Consider the following 18,702-nt stretch of genomic DNA (forward strand, 5'->3'; position numbering starts at 1 on the left):
TGTCTTTTATAACTACACCCTAAATTATATGGAAGAAGTGATCAGATGTCTAGATTTGCTTCAACGTAGTGGGAGGAGCAGGAGGGCTGGGAGTATGGATGGGACACACCTGGCATGAGTTGCTAATTGTGGAAGCTGGTTGATAGGTACATGATAGAATTTTCGTATTCTATCTCCTTTTGGAAATGTTTGAGATTTTCCAGTGTCTTTCTTCTCCAGTGTGCTGAGCTATTGGTCTGCCCAAAAATCTGACATTTTCCCCTTGTTCCCACACAGTGTTCCAAGAGCTGCCAGGGTGGCTTTCGGGTCCGGGAAGTGCGGTGTCTGTCAGATGACATGGCTCTGAGTAACCTCTGTGACCCTCAGTTGAAACCAGAAGAGAGAGAATCTTGTAACCCTCAGGACTGTGTCCCTGAAGTTGGTAAGTAGAGATTTCAATCATAGGGGAAATGTTTGTATTTTTTAAGCTTGTCGGATTCTCTGATATGACAATAACAAGCCTCTTCCAGGTCTTTCTGTGACCTTGCACACAGTCATGGAGTTCAGAGGGTCAAAGTCCTTTTGGACAAGTTTCATAGTTTAAGACGATCATTCATAGTGTGGATGGCTGTCTAAGCCACCCAGCATGCTTTAGTGTGGATTGATTAAAACGGCAATGCCGGCCAGGTGTGGTGGCTCACGTCTGTAATCCCAGCTCTTTGGGAGGCTGAGGCAGGTGGATCACGAGGTTAGGTGTTCGAGACCAGCCTGGGCAGCATGGTAAAACCCTGTCTCTACAGAAAATACAAAAAATTAGCCAGGCATGGTGGCACATACCTGTAGTCCCAGCTACTCAGGAGGCTGAGGCAGGAGAATTGCTTGAACCTGGCAGGCAGAGGCTCCAGTAAGCCGAGATCACACCACTGCACTCCAGTGTAGGCAACAGAGCAAGATTCCATCTCAAAAGAAAGTTAATGCCTTCAAAGATTTGACTTTAGGTCAAAGCAGTAAAGTGTCAACTTTTTTTTTTCTTTTTTTTTTCCCCATTTATTTATTTTATTGTATTTTAGGTTTTGGGGTACATGTGAAGAACATGCAAGATTGTTGCATAGGTACACACGTGGCAGTGTGATTTGCTGCCTTCCTCCCCATCACCTACATCTGGCATCTCTCCCCTTGCTATCTCTCCCCAGCTCCCCACCCCCCACCGTCCCTCCCCTATTTCCCCCCAACTGACCCCAGTGTGTAGTGCTCCCCTCCCTGTGTCCATGTGTTCTCATTGTTCAACACCCACCTATCAGTGAGAACATGAGATGTTTGATCTTCTGCCCTTCTGTCAGTTTGCTGAGAATGATGGTTTCAGTGTCAACTTTTAATTGTAGATGCAAACCAGTGTAGACTGGACCACGTGGAGAGATTCTGGGACCTTAGCAGTGTGTTAACAGAGAAGGGAGGAAGAGGAGAAGACCAAGAATTGATAGAGACAGTGATGGAGGGTCCGACCATCACTCAGAGGGACGAAGTGACTAGGAGAGGGAGTGACAGCAGGAAGATCTAGGCTGCACAATGGTCAGAGTTCTGCAAGGAACAGCAGCCTTGCACTTCAGAAGACCCCAACCTGCACCCTTGAAAGAGGGGCCGGTTTCCTGGAGGAAAGCGCTGGAGAGCATTAGGGAGGTTAGGCCCACTCCTGGGCTGCAGTTCATGAGGAAGGGTCTCATCCCAGCAGGAAAACTCAAGTACAGCCAGAAAACCAAAGAAGGCACCTTGCATATAGATTGGGCAGATAGGAGGTGTGAGGTGGGTGGAGATGCACCTCCAGAGGCATACTGAATGCCCCAAAGCCCCACCTAAAATCTACTCAGAATGCCCCCCCCAGGTGTAGTCAGGACTGGTTCCAGAATAGAGATGCCCCGAGCCCCTTCAGTAGGCCTTTTCACAGTCTATTTATTTATTTTCCTTTCTTCACAGTAACATCACAGGAAATGTATTAATGTATAAATAAGCTGTCATGGGGTCGATTCCTCCTGCTCTGGACCAAATTGAAGGTTTTAATGTACTGACCTAACATCCTTTCTATCCCAGAGATATGTCAGTTACAGAAGAGATGCTTTATAATTAAGCGCCCCCTACATCCCAGCAATGACCCATGACTAAAGTTATGGGGATGATCGTTCCCAGTAGCAACCACAAAAATGCAAATTCCATAAGAAGAAAATTATCGAGAAGTATATAAGATCTATATAGAAAAAAATAAAAGTAAGAAAGCCTTGCTATAGAACATAAAGGGAAATGTGAATAGACAGAGACATTAACATATTCCTGGATGGGAATGCTCAATACTGTAAAGATGATAAAAGAAGGTTCCCAAGGGGAGCTGTATGTGCTGTATATTAGAACATATTACAAAGCTACAGAACTAAAACTATTAGGTTGGTGCAAAAGTAATTGCGGTTTTTGCCATTATTTTCAAAGCTGGATTCACTGTTGCACCAACCTAATATATGATTTAGGCGTATCATATGCCAATGTCATAATGCAGAATTCTGAAACAGACTCCTTTATAAAGGGAAGTTAAGTTTGTTAAAAGGGGAATGATAAGTAAGTGGGGAGAGGAGAGACTTCCATTGTATTGAGACCACACTGAAGATCACTTTAAAAATATAAAATATGTAAATGTCTAATGGATTAAAGACTCTAACAGAGAAAATGCTTTGTAAAAACGCTATAAGAAAATATTTTGGGCTGGATGCAATGGCACATGCCTGTAATCCCAGCACTTTGAGAGGCTAAGGTGGGAAGATTGCTTGAGCCTAGGAGTTCAAGACCAGCCTGGGAAACATACTGGGACCCCATGTCAACAAAAAATGTTTAAAAATTATCTGGGCATGGTAGTGCATGCCCGTGGTCCCAGCTAATTGGGAAGCTGAGGTGTGAGGATCACTAGAGCCCAGGAGGTTAAGGCTGCAGTGAGCTACAATCCCACCACTGCACTCTAGCCTGGGAGACAGAGTGTGACCATGTCTCAAAAAAAAAAAGAAAAAGAAAAAAACTTATACACATAAAGTTGCCTGTTTGTCTCAAGCCAGATAATATAACTAAAGACAGTCAAAACTGCAGGTCCTTGGAATTGTGTAATTCTCAAGTCTAGGAATTATTGGCATAAGCAAATCATATGCTCAGAAGGGCATCACTCAGCTGCCTCACTTTGTCAAAGGCTTTTAACTAATGTAATGTGCTACAAAATGTGTTGTCACTGTTTTCGTCTTCTATGTTTGTCTACGGTGTCTTTTCAAGTAGAGGAAATTGTCTAGCTTCTAATTACATAAAATTCAACTGAAGAATAAAGGGAAGCTATGAGATTAACAAAACAGAACTGTAGACACAGCCTTGGTATTCTTTGATATGCCTCAAAATTACACCTGTCAACACCAAAGTTACTAAAAATGTCCAGGCCACAAGCCAGAGTTGTGGCACACAGGGTATATATAGCAATAGTCTGTGTAGGCTCTGAAGGTAAAGAAGGCTCAGGTGCACATTTTGATCATGATGCTGGAGAAGAAAATAGTACCTGAGCACATGGGTGTGTGCGTGCTGTTGGCAACTTGTTGAAATCAGCTTTTTTAGATCACCCTACAATTGACTGCATCTTTTCTTTTTTTTTTTTTTTTTTTGAGATGGAGTCTTATGCTCTCACCAGGGCGGTGTGTAGTGTCATGATCTTGGCTCACAGCAACCTCCACCTCCCGGGTTCAAGCAATTCTCCTGCCTCAGCCTCCCAAGTAGCTAGGATTACAGGTGCATGCCACCACGCTCAGCTAACTTTTGTATTCTTAGTAGAGACGGGGTTTCACCATGTTGGTCAGGCTGCTCTCGAGCTCCTGACCTCGTGATCCGCCTGCCTCGGCCTCCCAAAGTGCTGGGATTACAGGCGTGAGCCACCGCGCCCGGCCTGATAGCATCCTAAAAGCAAATAAATGTCACTCAAGTAGACAAACAATTAAATCCTGGCCGGGCGCGGTGGCTCAAGCCTGTAATCCCAGCACTTTGGGAGGCCGAGGCGGGTGGATCACAAGGTCAAGAGATCGAGACCATCCTGGTCAACATGGTGAAACCCCGTCTCTACTAAAACTACAAAAAATTAGCTGGGCATGGTGGCGCGTATCTGTAGTCCCAGCTACTCAGGAGGCTGAGGCAGGAGAATTGTCTGAACCCAGGAGGCGGAGGTTGCGGTGAGCCGAGATCGCGCCATTGCACTCCAGCCTGGGTAACAAGAGCGAAACTCCGTCTCAAAAAAAAAAAAAAAAAAATTAAATCCCCAATATAGATAGAACTCATTCAATTTAAAAAAAGACAAATGGTCCAATTTTGTAAAGGATAAAGGCGATGAACAAACCCACCACAAGGCCGGGCGTGGTGGCTCACACCTGTAGTCCCAGCCCTTTGGGAGGCTGAAATGGTTGAATCACTTGGATCAGGAGTTTGAGACCAGCCTGGGCCACATGGCGAAACCCTTCTCTACCAAAAACACAAAAATTAGCCAGGTGTGACGGTGCATGCCTGTAGTCCCAGCTACTTGAGAGGCTGAGGTGGGAAAATCACCTGAGCCCAGGAAGTCGAGGCTGTAGTGAGTCACGAACGCACCACTGCACTCCAGCCGAGGTGACAGAGTGAGACCTTTTCTCAAAAAAAAAAAAAAAACTACCACCAAAAGAGGCTGAGGAAATGCTCAAGCTACTAGTAATCAGAAATGCAAATTTTAAAAATAATGGGAGTCCATGTTTTCCCATAAGATTGGCAAACTTTTAAAATATTAGACAATGTTCATGTTGGCAAACTTGTGGGGGATTGGTCAAGTGCCAGCTTGTAACTTGGTATAATCTTTTTGGAGAGAATTTTGTCACTATCTATCAAGATACAAAGCGCCCATTATCTTTGACTTAATCATTTTACTGCTAGGAATATATACTAAAAATATGCTCTCAAAAATGTACAGATACACACACACGCAAAGAACAGGGCTCACTGGGTGTGTCACCTACTCAGGATGCAGAAGCAGAAGGATCACTTGAGCCCAGGAACTCAAACTGTGATCATCCCTATAAACAGTTACTGCACCTCAGCCTGAGCAACACAGAAAGACCCCATCTCTAAAAAAAAAAAAAAAAACAGTAGGGCTTAATGAATTGTGTAGAATTAACAAATGAATGAATCCTACAATTTCTTGCAGCTCAGAAAAATTGGAAGCAATTACATTTCTATAAATAGAAAGAAATGGCTTCTTTAATTATGTTCCAGCACATAGGACAACATACTCAGATACCCCATAGAAGGTGACAGATATGATGCAAAAAACGTATCTAAATATATTTGTGAGTAATATTTTAAAAAGCAAACAGCTGAGAAGTATATTGTCAGTTCTTTCCCAAATTAATCTATAAATTCAAGCAATATTAACCAAAATCCAGGCAAGGGTTTTCATAGAAAAATCTGACAACCTGTGTTTAAAGTTTATATGGTGGCTCAGGCCTGTAATCCCAGCACCTTGGGAGGCTAAGGGGCAGGTGGATCACTTGAGGTCAGGAGTTGGAGACCAGCCTGACCAACATGGTGAAACTCTGTCTCTACTAAAAATACACACAAAAAAAAAGTTAGCCGAGTGTGGCAGCATGCACCTGTAATCCCAGCTACTCAGGAGGCTGAGGCAGGAGAATGGCTTGAACCCGGGAGGCAGAGGTTGCAGCGAGCTGAGATCAAGCCTCTGCACTCCATCCTGGGCAATAGAGCTAGACGCTGTCTCAAAAAAAGTTTATATGGAAGGGCAAAAGCAAAGAACCAAGAAGAGCAAGGCAGTTTTGATGATGAACGATGCTGAGGGAATTTCCTACCACATATCACGGCATATTGGCACAAGAATGGATTTTAAAAAGCCAGGAGAGCAGAACAGAGAGCCCGGAAATAAACACATAAAGGATGCGTGATGTATGATGGAGGTGTCATTATGAATCTGTGGGGAAAAGACAAACAATTCAATAAATGGTCATGAGACAATTGTTCATCCGCATACAAACCAAAGAACAAGAAAAGTGAATTCCCTCCTGTCTTCCTACACACACCACATACCCTAATTCCTGGTGGATTAGTCAAATGAATATGAAAAGAGCATTTTAAAACTTTTAGAAGAGAATGGGGAAATTTATGTTTCATTTCAGAATACAAAAGGGTTTTTTAAATGAAACCAACAATTCCAAAGCACTAAGGAGAAAAAATATTATAATATCAATTACATTAAAATTTTAAAATCTCTGTTTATCAAACAACACCAGAAGCAAAGTGGTCAGAAAAGCCGCAGGCTGAAGAAGATAATTGCGGCACATGTAACCCACCTCGCAAAGGATCAGATCCATCTGATATCAAGAATTTTCACAAATCATGTTTTAAAGTTAACTAAATCAGAAAATGAGCAAAAGATCAAGAAAAGCAATTCACGGAAAGGAAGCTTGAATGGCAAATATACACAATATGCTCAGCCTCACAGGGGAATCATTTCACATTCACCAGATCAGCAAAAACTAAAACATGTGGTGGAAAGAATTCTTCTGTTCCACTGACAGGAACGTAAATAGTTACACTGACTTTGAAGCGCAAACTGACCATATCTAGCAAAGTTGCACAAACCTTATGACCCAGCAAGGCCCAGATAGAGGATGGTAACAAAACTGCTTAAAAGCTGGCAGTAGAAGAAAAAAACACTGGATTAGTGTACAACTTAAATGTCCATCAGCAGAAAATGATTAAATTGTGGATTATATCATATAGACAGGAAAATTCTATTCAATAAGGAAAATGAATTATTTAGAGCATTCATTAAATATGAATTGCACAAATTCAATGTTGAGTAAGTTGCCAAGGATAAAAATTATATATATTATATATAATTATAAATATACAATATTTATCTTTTTTATTAGTATATATAAAAATATTTATATATAAATATATATATATATATATATATTTGTATGTAAATATATATTTATATAAATATGTATTATATTTAAATATATAAATATTTGTATATAAATATATATATACAAATTTATATTCAAATTTATATACAAATATTTGTATATAAATATGTATTTATATACAAATTTACATACAAATATATATAATTATAAATATACAATACTTATCTTTTTATGTTTAAATGTCATAGAGTGGTGAGGGATTACATCATATAGAGTTTAAGTGTAAAGAAATGTTTACGGATAAGAAACACCAAATTTGGGACATCTGATTACCTCTAGAGTGATGAGGATGAAGGAGGAAGTGATCAGAGTGAAGTGAGGCACAGTTCGGTCACTTTTTCTCTATACCTATTTCCCTTACAATGTTCATAAGAAAGATGGCCGGGCACAGTGGCTCACACCTGTAATCCCAGCACTTTGGGAGGCTAAGGCAGGTAGATCACCTGAGGTCAAGGAGTTCAAGACCAGCCTGGCCAACATGGTGAAACCCCAGCCCTACTAAAAATATAAAAATTAGCTGGGCATGCTGGCGTGAGGGTGAGGCAGGAGAATCACCTGAACCCAGGAGGTGGAGGTTGCAACGAGCCGAGATCGTGCCACTGCACTCCAGACTGGCGACAGAGCGAGACCCTGTCTCAAAAAAACAAAAAGGAAAATCTGTGTGCTGTTGGCACACATTCACACCTCACCTAGGTAACAAACAGCAGCATAGGAGTTAAAGCCGCTGCCACGACCCTTTCTCTTCCCAGGAGTCTAGGCTGCCTCTTGTGCTCAGGGAGCCTTTTGTTCATTCTCTTCCACTGCAGATGAAAACTGCAAGGACAAGTACTACAACTGCAACGTGGTGGTCCAAGCCAGACTCTGTGTCTACAACTACTACAAGACTGCCTGCTGCGCCTCCTGCACCCGTGTGGCCAACAGGCAGACGGGCTTCCTGGGGAGCAGATAACGCCCCCGCACCCCATCCGTGGGGCAGCATCACTGCCCTCCCAGGGGCTTCCGCAGTACGCCTGGCTGGCTGCTGCTCCATCAAGGGCCCCCTGGCCCAGGCGCTGCCAAGCCGCTTAGTCACCACCGCCTGTACCCAGGGGCTTTGAACACAGGATGTTTGAAAGCCACGATTGGTCCCTTAAGCATCACCATGTACTGATGATCCCCTCCTTGGACCCGGCACCTGCTAATGGTGTCCTTTGAAAGCCAAGCAGCGGGAAGTGCATGGAGCTCTCAGCCCTGCTCCCACATGGCACCTTTCAAGTCAGCAGATGGGCCACTGCCTGAGCACCGCCCCGTCCATGGTGCTACTGGCCTTTCTAACATTAGCTCCCTGGAGAGTCCAAGGAGGCAGTGTCCCCAATCCAGAGCCCCTCTAAGCCTTGCCGACACGCGTGCGTCCCTCTGTGACCTCAGCCCAGCTGTGCCTGTTTTCATTCTCAAGACATTAGACTGTTTCCTGCCGTATGACACAAATATCTCACATGACTATTGTGCTTTATTTAGCAGGTATACTCACAGAGACTAGCTCCTTAGCAGCTCACAACAACCCGGAATGAGAGGTAGGGGGTGATTCATCATCCGCGTTTTAATGACAGAGAAACTGAGGCTCAACTGAGGTAACTGACCTGCCAGGTGTATTCGCCCATCCAGTGGAAGAGCTGAGTCCCTGCCCCAGTCATCTACCAATACCAGCTTGGGGGCTGTCCTTAGGTGTGAAGGGTGGTGGCTTCATTTCTGACCAAGTCTGGGGGTTGGAGGCTGAGAAGTTTCCCAGAATCCAAACAAAGCCCAGGCCCCTGAAATCTTTCTGATCAAGTCTGTATCCCAGCACTCAGTTGCTTTGGACGTCTGTTCCTACCTTCCCTTCCCTGCAAAGTTACAGACCCTAGTTACAGGACTCTGCAGGCTTTGTTAAACTGTCCGTGAAACTAGAAAGCCATCGGGGGAACCAGGTGACTGCCTGAATTTCTGACTCCATTCCAAGTGCTGTTTCTCCCAAAGGAATCCGGCCAAGGTCCTTCTGGGCCCTCTGGCCCCACCGCAGAGCTGACTTCTGAAGCACACAGCTCTGCACCCTGGGCTCTGCCCTGCCTTAGCCACCTCCCCCATGCCCTTCACCATCCCCAGGGTGAGTCCAGCCAGACTGTCCCAGCCAGAACACTGCTGTGTTAGACTAAGTCTCCTTCTGGCCTTTCTGGTTTTGTTTATGGATTTCTCTGGCCACAATTTCTCCCCTCCCCCAGGACTCACAGTGCGTACCCCTCACGCCCAGACTTTCTCACCAAGATCTGCGTGAATAAAACTGGCCTGGGACGAGGCACTGTGGACCCCTCCCCATCTCTTCCAGTTCATTTCCCCCAACTATCCAGTTCCAGAGGCTGCAGGTCTGAAGGAGGAGGCAGCGCCTATTGAAAGGTGGACCCTCTGAAAAACCGGTTAAGAGGAATAGATGTATATTTTACCCATTAAGGAAAACAGCAAGCTAAACAAATTGTAAACTTACAGAAAACTTATCTTACGGTCCTGGGGGGCATATTTCCCTTTTAAAGCAAGCCTGGATTCTTAGCAAACTGTTTCCCCCCTTTGCTCTTTCGGCTGACAAATCGGCTCATGTGATGATGGTTTGCAGGTTTTGGAAACAACATGGCAGCCTGGCCGGACATGCTCATTAGGCTTCCATTAACTTGGGGATTTTAGAAATTCTATCTGGCCTTTCTGTGGGCAGCTTTCCAGCTTCTCTTCTGGGGAGCCCCAGGCATCATTTCCCAAAAGCATCCCCATCTCTCCTGATTCTCTTGAAACTCCTGCGGATAAGCAGCCTGGCAAGAGGCCCAGGCTCCCAGACTGACAAAGGCAAGAGACGAGAGAGGCCGAGCACATTGACCGGTGCTGTCCAGGGCCTGCTCTTCCCCACTCACCACTTGTTTTGCTGCTTGTCACGAGGGGAGGCGTTCCCGTATGTGGCTGTTCTCAGATCTTGCCCAGCAAGCCAATCATTTGAAGAGGTTTTCTTTTCATGCTGGAGGGCAGGGTAAGATCAATGGGTGGACGAGAGAAAGGCTGATTGTAGCTCAAGTTAAAGGAACACCTTCTAGTCATCAGAGCCACCCACCGGAGGCAAGGGCCGTCACATACAAGGGAGCTCTCTGTCCTTAAAGGGAATTTTCTGTTGAGTGGGAGCTGAACACCCTGGTTCTTCCAACTCAGGAATTCTCGTGGCTGGGCTGGGTCAGTGATGGCTTTGTCTCTTTGATGTCTAAAGTGTCCTGTGGCTCCTGAAGGTTACCTAACCATTATTTAAAAGGGGAATGATCCTCCATGAGAATGGGCCAGGCTGCCAACTGTGCAGTTGAAGAGGAGCAAATGAATCAGCCCCATGTCTCCCCAGGGGAGAAAGTACATACACCAAAGGTCTCTTTTTTCTTTTTTTCTGACAAACCATTGAGCTATTCTTGGAGTTCATCTCTGGAGAGGTTATAGATGATTAGAACAGGAGTTTGATCAATGTATTTGTCTGAGAGATCCAGTTTTTACCAATTCCCTGGTTTTTTATTTCAGCATCTGAATGTCTTTCTCCCTAGCACAATGCACACAATTAGGGCCTTGGGGATGATTTCCAGTGATAACTTTCCTTGGGGAGAGGACCTAACAAAAGCCCAGCTTTTGGTGGCTGTCTCCCTCCAAATATGTCTCTCTCTCCTTTCTTGGTGCCCACTGATTTTCCCTTCTCCTTTCTGCCACTGCTGTAGCTTCTTTTTGGTCTTCCCATGTTCCCTTAACTGGCCATCATGTGGAGTTGAAATTTACATTTCAATACTGGGTGTTTTTTTTTTTTTTTTTTTGGAGCGGGGGCTGGGTACTGGATTACCTCATGTCCTGCTCTGAATTTTTTAATTAGCTGAATTAAAGCTGTTATATGGTTTCCTCACAAAAATCAACAAAGTCCAAACAAAAATAGTTTGCCGTTTTACTTTCAGTCATTGGAAAAGGAAATTGTGCCTCTTGCAGCCTAGGCAGCGGACATTTAATACAATCGATCCTCTCCACCCTCACGATGACTTGGGGTTCTCTCCGTAGAAAGGGGACAGCCTAAGAAATACTAACTTAAAAAAAAAAAAAAAAAAAAACCCTGTAAAGCCAGCCAGCCACTAGAGGGCGTCAGTTCAGTTCCGTGAACGCATGTTCAGTGCCTGCTGCCTGCAAGCTTTTGGGGACCCCAGGGGGAGCAAGGCAGCCTGTCTCTGCCCCCAGAGAGCTAGAGCATGACAACTCAGCACTGTCCCCACCTATCCCTTTACCTTCTCTGGCCCAGAGTTCTTGGAGGTTTTTTCTTTATATTCTTAAATACGTATCATCTACTTATTCTCAAAGTGGTTAGCATTCAACACTCTTTTTGCTTTAAAAAGAATGGCCTTACCAAGGGATAGAAAACAGGAGACATGAGCTTGATGTATTTTCATCAAGTTATGTGGCAGAGAGAGAAATCCAGATATTATTACCAGGACCTTTCTAAACCAGTGTTGTGTTTTGGGTTTTGTTTGGTTTTTTTTTCTTTTTCTTTTTCTTTTTCCATTAGGATAGCCACTTTAGAGTTGGAATATCAATTTTCTAATGAGGAGGAAGACACAAATATACGTGATAAAAAGAAGCATGACTTCCCTTAAAACAGGCTGCGTAATCTCCATCAACCTGGTGGATGGAGACAAGTATTTGATCCTTGCCATATAAAACATTTTACTGTGGTTTAGATGAGAAAATGCGTAGATGCCTTCCTCACAAAATGTCATGGATGATGTGAAGCTGGAGAGCTGATGGCTTGGGTGACAGATCCTGGTCCCAGAAAGATCAGGGAGACTAGAATAAAACTTGGATCTTAAAAAGTCACCAGAAATCCATGTGAAGTCCTATATTTAGAATAAAACAAAAAAGTATATAAATACAAGGTTGGAGAGAGCCAAGAATTTCAGTCGACCAAGCTCAGTGTGAGTCAAGAAAGTGGGCTGGAACATGCAGAAAAACAAAACCCACAGACAGGCAGGCTACGTGAGGAGAGGACAGTGGTAAGGGTCATGCCACATTTTGTTTGCATTTGCCAGAACCACGCTTTAAGAAGAATACTGATCATCTGTAACGTCAGCCTATCAATTCCCCAACCTGATGAAGGGCTCAGATTCTCAGACACAGCAGGAAGGACTTCATAAGAACCTTCAGGCTGGAGAAGGGACTTGGGCACAAGGAGAGCTCCCCTAGGACCAGGAAGGAGAAGCTACAAGGAGGTAAGTTTAGCTCCTGCAGAGACCCAGCTTTTCACAAGCTGAAGCCTTCCAGAGAGAAGGGGACTCTGGTAGGTGGTGACCCCACCCATCACTTGAGGTGGCAGTGGAGGCCATTTGTCAGGGATGCTGCAGAGGGGATTCAGGCGTCTGGATGGGCAGCGTGATGCCCAGGGCCCTCCCCACTTGGGGCTTAGGGGAATCTAAGTAGAAAAGCTTTAGGTGATTCATCTGGTCTGTGAGGGCAAGTACCTAGCTACGTGCTTTTACATTTCTGACTTTTGCCACCCTGTCAGCCATGGGGAGCCCATTGTGGGACTGAAACCCTGAGCTGAATGTGGCCTCACGTCTCAGAGAAACACTGGCAAGTTGGTCAGAGCCTCCTTCTACATAGAGGAGTAACCAAGCGGCAGGATGGCAGGGGGCCTGCCCAGGACCACTCACTGTAGTGGAATCAGAGCCAGGACTTGCCGAGGACCCTGTAGACACCACCACTCTTTCTCAGCTCACCTTGGGTTCCTGCACCTTCGCAGGGGTAAGGTAACTCCCTTCACCCTGAACTACCCCCTATGCCTGTTCTTTTCAGCAGATAGTGGTGGGGGTGGGGGGTGCCCATCGTGCTGAGAAGTGGCCACAGGATGGAGAAAACTTCCAGCAACTTTCTCAGCCCTTTGTCTTGCGAGAGGGAAGCCACCTGCTACACAAAACTAACAAGCCCTGCCTTGACTCCTCCCTGCGACCCAGTTGACAGAAGGATATACTTTGTTATAACTTATTATTTTGTCCTCTGTAAATACAAGATGTTTATAGGAAATACGTATTCTGAACTCTATCTGCAGAATGAGTCATACACCAAAACAGTTCTATTATTTAGAATGTGTTAATTTTAAAGGGACTCGATAGGTATTTATTTACATATGCGATCCACATTTGTGTGAAATCATTTGACCGTACTCACCCAGCCTCCGGAGTGTCGCTGTACAACGATTGATGTCTTTTTCTCAGTCCATAGTTACAGTTGTTTAGTATGCAAATCAGTCCAGTTCCCCAGGGTTTAAGATCAAATATCAATTACTCTGCTTTTTGACTCATTCAGGGAGCATTGTACCTGAACCTGATTGCCACTTTTTCATCTTAAATATTGTATTTCCTCATCTAATCTGCCTTCCCCGCATCCACAGACATTTGGAGAAGGAAATGGGAGGGTGTCACCCCTTTTCTCTTTGCTTTGTCCCGTTTTTGGACTGGCCCGTTTTGGGAGGCTTGGTTAGAGCTGTGGATGAGGCAGGTGGCTGGCAGGGACAGGGAGCGGCTAAGAAGGAAGTGGCAGTACTTACTGTCCTGACACCTCCACTGTCCCTGCTGGGGACCTGGGGCCAAGGCGGGTGGCTGGCCTGTGAACTGCACAGCCAGGAGCAAGGAACCCACTAAAGATTCCATCGCCTCCATGTCCCCTCAGAGTGTTAAATTATTACGTAAGCAGGTGAAGGGTAGAAGGTGAATTATGTGAGTAAATATGGTCTGTTCTCAGCAAAAATGACAACTATTTTTGTGTGTGACTAATTTATTTTTATTATTGTAAAGATACAATAAACCAGTTGAAATATCTGCCTTGTTGACAAGTTTGTGCTTTCTCTGGCCTCATTCACATTCTGTTCTCCTGCAAATAGTCCCCTCTAAAAAGAAGACTCGGACCCTTTAGAGGTCAGTGACTTGTAGACATCGGCTTTGGGTGCTTGAGGGGGAGCCTGGGCCGGTAAGAGAACAAGATGTGCCTTAGATACAAAGAGCATGAGCCCACCTGCTTACACGGGTCCTGTGTTAGACTGCATTAGACTCCCTGGAGAAGCTTAAAGGGAAGTCCTCACGCATGTGCACCGCCCTCAGGGTGCAATCTGGCGTGAATTTCCACTAGTCTCCCCCGGGTACTGGTATTGTGCAGAATAGATTGACACCCACTCTGCTGGTTTGGTGGGGCTCCGTCTTTAACTTTGAAACTTTGAGCCAAGTTAGAGCCACTGCTCTCCAGCCTAGGTGACAGAGTGAAATCCTGTCTCAAAAAAAAAAAAAAAGAGGAAAAGATAGACCCCCCTCCCCCGCAAAAAGTGTTAAACATTTAGGAAAGGGAAAATTTGAATATAAACTGTATTTAAGATGACATTGTTGGTTGGGCATGGTGGCTCACGCCTGTAATCCCAGCACTTTGGGAGGCTGAGGTGGGTGGATTGCTTGAGCCCAGGACTTCTAGACCAGCCTGGGCAACATGGCAAAACCCCATCTCTACTAAAAACACAAAAATTAGCTGGACGTGGTGGCGGGCACCTGTAATCCCAGCTACTCTGAAGCCTGAGGCATGAGAATCGCTTGAACCTGGGAAGCGGAGGTTGCAGTGAGCCGAGATCATGCCACTGCACTCCAGCCTGGGCAACAGGGCAAGACTCGGTCTCAAAAGAAAAAAAAAAATGACATTGTTGGCCGGGCGCGGTGGCTCAAGCCTGTAATCCCAGCTCGTTGGGAGGCCGAGGCAGGTGGATCACGAGGTCAAGAGATCGAGACCATCCTGGTCAACATGGTGAAACCCCATCTCTACTAAAAATACAAAAAATTAGTTGGGCATGGTGGCACGTGCCTGTAATCCCAGCTACTCAGGAGGCTGAGGCAGGAGAATTGCCTGAACCCAGGAGGCGGAGGTTGCAGTGAGCCGAGATCGCGCCATTGCACTCCAGCCTGGGTAACAAGAGCGAAACTCCGTCTCAAAAAAAAAAAAATGACATTGTTGAATCCATGTAAATCTTCTTGGACTGAGGATGGTGTTTGGCCAAACAGGAGTACACACTCCTACAGTACCTAGGAAGATCATGATCTGCTGTTTACCTTCAAATGGGTCACTGAAAGTGAGTATGTGTGTGTGTGTGCGCGCGCATATGTGTGTATGGAGAAAGAGCACGCACACAGAAAAGGTAAGATGTGTTCTGGAGAATATTAGTGAAGGGATGTAATGCCCATTATACTGCTGCGCTGAGGTTTGCAATTTCCTAAAATAGAAAGTTGTGGGAGGCGGAAATACAGAACAAAAGGCGGATGGGGAGAAAGAACTATTTTTTGGCTGTGTTTTTTAAATTTACCTGATTAGGATCACATGGGTGCTCATTCAACTTCCAGGTATAAGTAAGCAAGGTAAATTACGTGCACAAGCACACACATTCACATGCACGCTCATACAAACACACGCACTCACACACATGCACTCATATACGCATACACACTCATACAGGCATACACATGTACCGAAACGCATACACACACACACACACACACACACACTGTTGCCTCCAGGGAAAATGCTTCGGAAGCCACCTCTGTTTCTACATCCTGCTTTTATATGTGGATTCCAAAACTCTGTTCTTCTAAGCCCAGGGTCAATCCCGTTTAGAGGCTGGCCGAGGAGGTGGGGGACAGAACCGGTGGGACCCAAAGAATCCAATATGCTTGAACTTGATGCCAGTGTCAGCCTCAACGCTCTCACCCAGACAGCAGAAGTGGCAGCTCCTCCGCCTGTGCCCCGAAAGTGCCACCAGAATAACGTCTGCCACCCTCCCTGCCTGTGGCTCACCTGAACCCAGAACCATGCCCCCTGCACGCATCCGACATGCCCAGGTAATGTCCCCGTTTGCGTTATATCTTGCTCTATAACAAATAGCCATTGTATTATTTCTCACGATTCTGGGTCAAGAATGTGGCCGGGGCACGCACACTGGTAACTGCCAGGGCTGGACGTCCAGGCTGGCTCATTCACTCTGAGGTCTAATGACGCTCAGGCTGAGATGGTTGGAATGGTTTGCCAAGGGAGCCTCAGGTCTCTCTGCCACCCTGTTCCCTGCTTCTCCCTCTCCATGTGGCCTCTTCACAGGTCTCTCTGGATGAAGAATAGGCAACAGGAAGGAAGTGAAGGCTGCCAGATCTCTCAGGCCTGGGTGTAAGTGCCCCTCCTGCGTCTGGAACCCCTGGCACGGTAACCTAGGGAAAGGCTCACACTTCTCACCCCCTCCACCACCCGGCCCACCTCAGTGACCTCAGAGGGTCTGCTGAGCCTGGGGATGGGCAGTCATCCCTGTCCCCTTCCTGTCCTGGAGGCACACTGGAAAGCCACCAATGGGCCTTTGCAGCGGCAAGAGGCAGGAGAGAGGCACCACTGCGATGCAGCTGTCACTCTTGGTGACTCCAGTCCTTTCCATCCTCAGCCCTCCATCCAGGTTTGGGTCCTGCAAGCTAAGTGTCGAGTCTGGCCCCATTGATAAGAGCCAGAGGCACTGCTGCTTTCATTGTGGCCATTTAAGTCAAGAGTGATTCCGGCTCTTTCTACTGATAGAAGGCTGTGAGGAAGACGGTGTGGCAGGTGCTGTGAGACGCTGACCCCGTAAGTGCTGTGTGAATCATTCAGACGACACTTCCCTTTTGTTCTATTGGTCAAAGCCAACCATAGGCCTGCCCGGATTCAAGGGAAGGGATATGAGTCTACCTTAGCCTGCTCCTGACTCTGAGTTCTGTTTGGTAGGGCAGGGAAATGTGCAAAAGTGGCAGCCGGGGCATGGACGGGGTGTTCAGGATCTGGGAGGACAAGGGGAAGCAGGGAAGGAGGTGCAGTCAGATGACCTGGGGCCTAGGGAAAGACTTGGGGCTCACTCTGAGTGCGATTAGTGGCCAGTAGGGATTTGGGCAGAGGAGCAGCAGGATTCATCTAAGGCCAGCGGTCTGATGTCAGGTGTGGATTCGTGCACCTGCTCTGACTGTGTGCAAATCACCTATTTTCCTGGGTGAAACCATTAGCATTGGAGGTTAGAGCCGTGAAGCTGAATGTAGCCTTTCACTTAATAATCCCATGCCTGGGGAGAGAATTTAATAAAACAGTATTCTTCAGGACTCTCAAGTTTTCCATGAGAATTAAAAAAAAAAAAAACAGTTTCACCCTAGTTGCCCAGGCTGGAGTGTAATGGCATGATCTCGGCTCACCGCAACTTCTACCTCCCAGGTTCAAGCAATTCTCCTGCCTCAGCCTCCCGAGTAGCTGGGACTACAGGCGTGCACCATCATGCCCAGCTAATTTTGTATTTTAAGTAGAGATGGGGTTTCTGCATATTGCTTAGGCTGGTCTCGAACTCCCGACCTCAGGTGATCCGCCCGCCTCAGCCTTCTGAAGTGCTGGGATTATAGGCATGAGCCACCGTGCCTGGCCTAATTTTGTGTTTTTAGGAGCGGAACATATATTCCACTCCTTATCCATGTTTTCTGCTTTGCTTTGTTTTTGTTTTTGAGACAGGGTCTCACCACCTCATCCGGGCTGGAGCAGCTGCAGTGCAGTAGCAAGATCACAGCTCACTGCAGCCTCCACCTCCGGGTCTCACCTAAAGGTGAAGACCTCGTCTTCCCGAGTAGCTGGGACCACAGGCACGTGCCACCATGCCCGGCTAATTTTTTTTTTTTTTTTTTCTCATAGAGACAAGGTCGTCTTTTTTTTTTTTTTTGAGACGGAGTTTCGCTCTTGTTACCCAGGCTGGAGTGCAATGGCGCGATCTCGGCTCACCGCAACCTCCGCCTCCCGGGTTCAGGCAATTCTCCTGCCTCAGCCTCCTGAGTAGCTGGGATTACAGGCACGCACCACCATGCCCAGCTAATTTTTTGTAGTTTTAGTAGAGACGGGGTTTCACCGTGTTGACCAGGATGGTCTCGATCTCTTGACCTCGTGATCCACCCGCCTCGGCCTCCCAAAGTGCTGGGATTACAGGCGTGAGCCACCACGCCCGGCCTGACAAGGTCTTCTTATGTTGTCCTGGCTAGACTCAAACTCCTGGGCTCCAGCGATCCTCCCGCCTCAGCCTCCCAAAGTGCTGGAATCACAGCATATCATGCCTGACCATCACATAGAGCTTCCTCATTTATGTCTTTATTTCCTCCTATCTCAACACCACATGTAAGTCCAGCAGCAGACTGAGGTAGTATCACTTTAAATGCAAAGCGCTGAGCTAATAGGGGAAGAATTAGCTTACTTTCTTAATTTCGAGTTAATTGTTATTACCCGCCTAGCCCATGAGAACTTGCACCATCAGGTAAGTTCTTACATCTGTGCCATAAGGAGCAGCTGGGTTTCCGCAAAGCATTCTCTATCTTATCAAAGTTGTTGGTTTTAACTCTGTGCTTTGAAGTTGTGTTTTGATTTAATTGGCAATTTCATTTTGATTATACAGTTATATCATGTGTACCCCTTCTACTTAGTTTTATGCCCATAATTAAACATTATTTAATTCAACATTGAAGGGCAGTGAAATAATTATTTTCCCTTAAAAGTTACCTGAGTGTTACTCAAGTGTGCACAACACTGGAATCACTAACAGCGTGGTGCATGGGGCGATTCACAGCTGCCTTTCTGG

At 46.0% G+C, this 18,702-nt stretch overlaps 1 protein-coding gene across 2 annotated transcripts in view; it reads left to right on the forward strand.

The window, feature by feature from the left end:
- The window catches only part of THSD4 (thrombospondin type 1 domain containing 4), a 661,199-nt gene extending 647,314 nt beyond the window's left edge, over positions 1–13,885 (forward strand). For both annotated transcript variants that reach the window (XM_032244849.1, XM_032244850.1), the window contains 2 exons: positions 277–421; positions 7,817–13,885. In XM_032244849.1, coding sequence (XP_032100740.1) covers positions 277–421; positions 7,817–7,959 — 288 coding nt within the window. In that variant the 3' untranslated portion in view covers positions 7,960–13,885. The remainder of the gene's footprint in view (positions 1–276; positions 422–7,816) is intronic.
- Positions 13,886–18,702: the final 4,817 nt, after the last annotated feature.

This window comes from Sapajus apella, unplaced genomic scaffold, assembly GCF_009761245.1.
Source record: "Sapajus apella isolate SASKATOON/1434 unplaced genomic scaffold, GSC_monkey_1.0 scaffold55, whole genome shotgun sequence".
Lineage (NCBI taxonomy): Eukaryota > Metazoa > Chordata > Mammalia > Primates > Cebidae > Sapajus > Sapajus apella.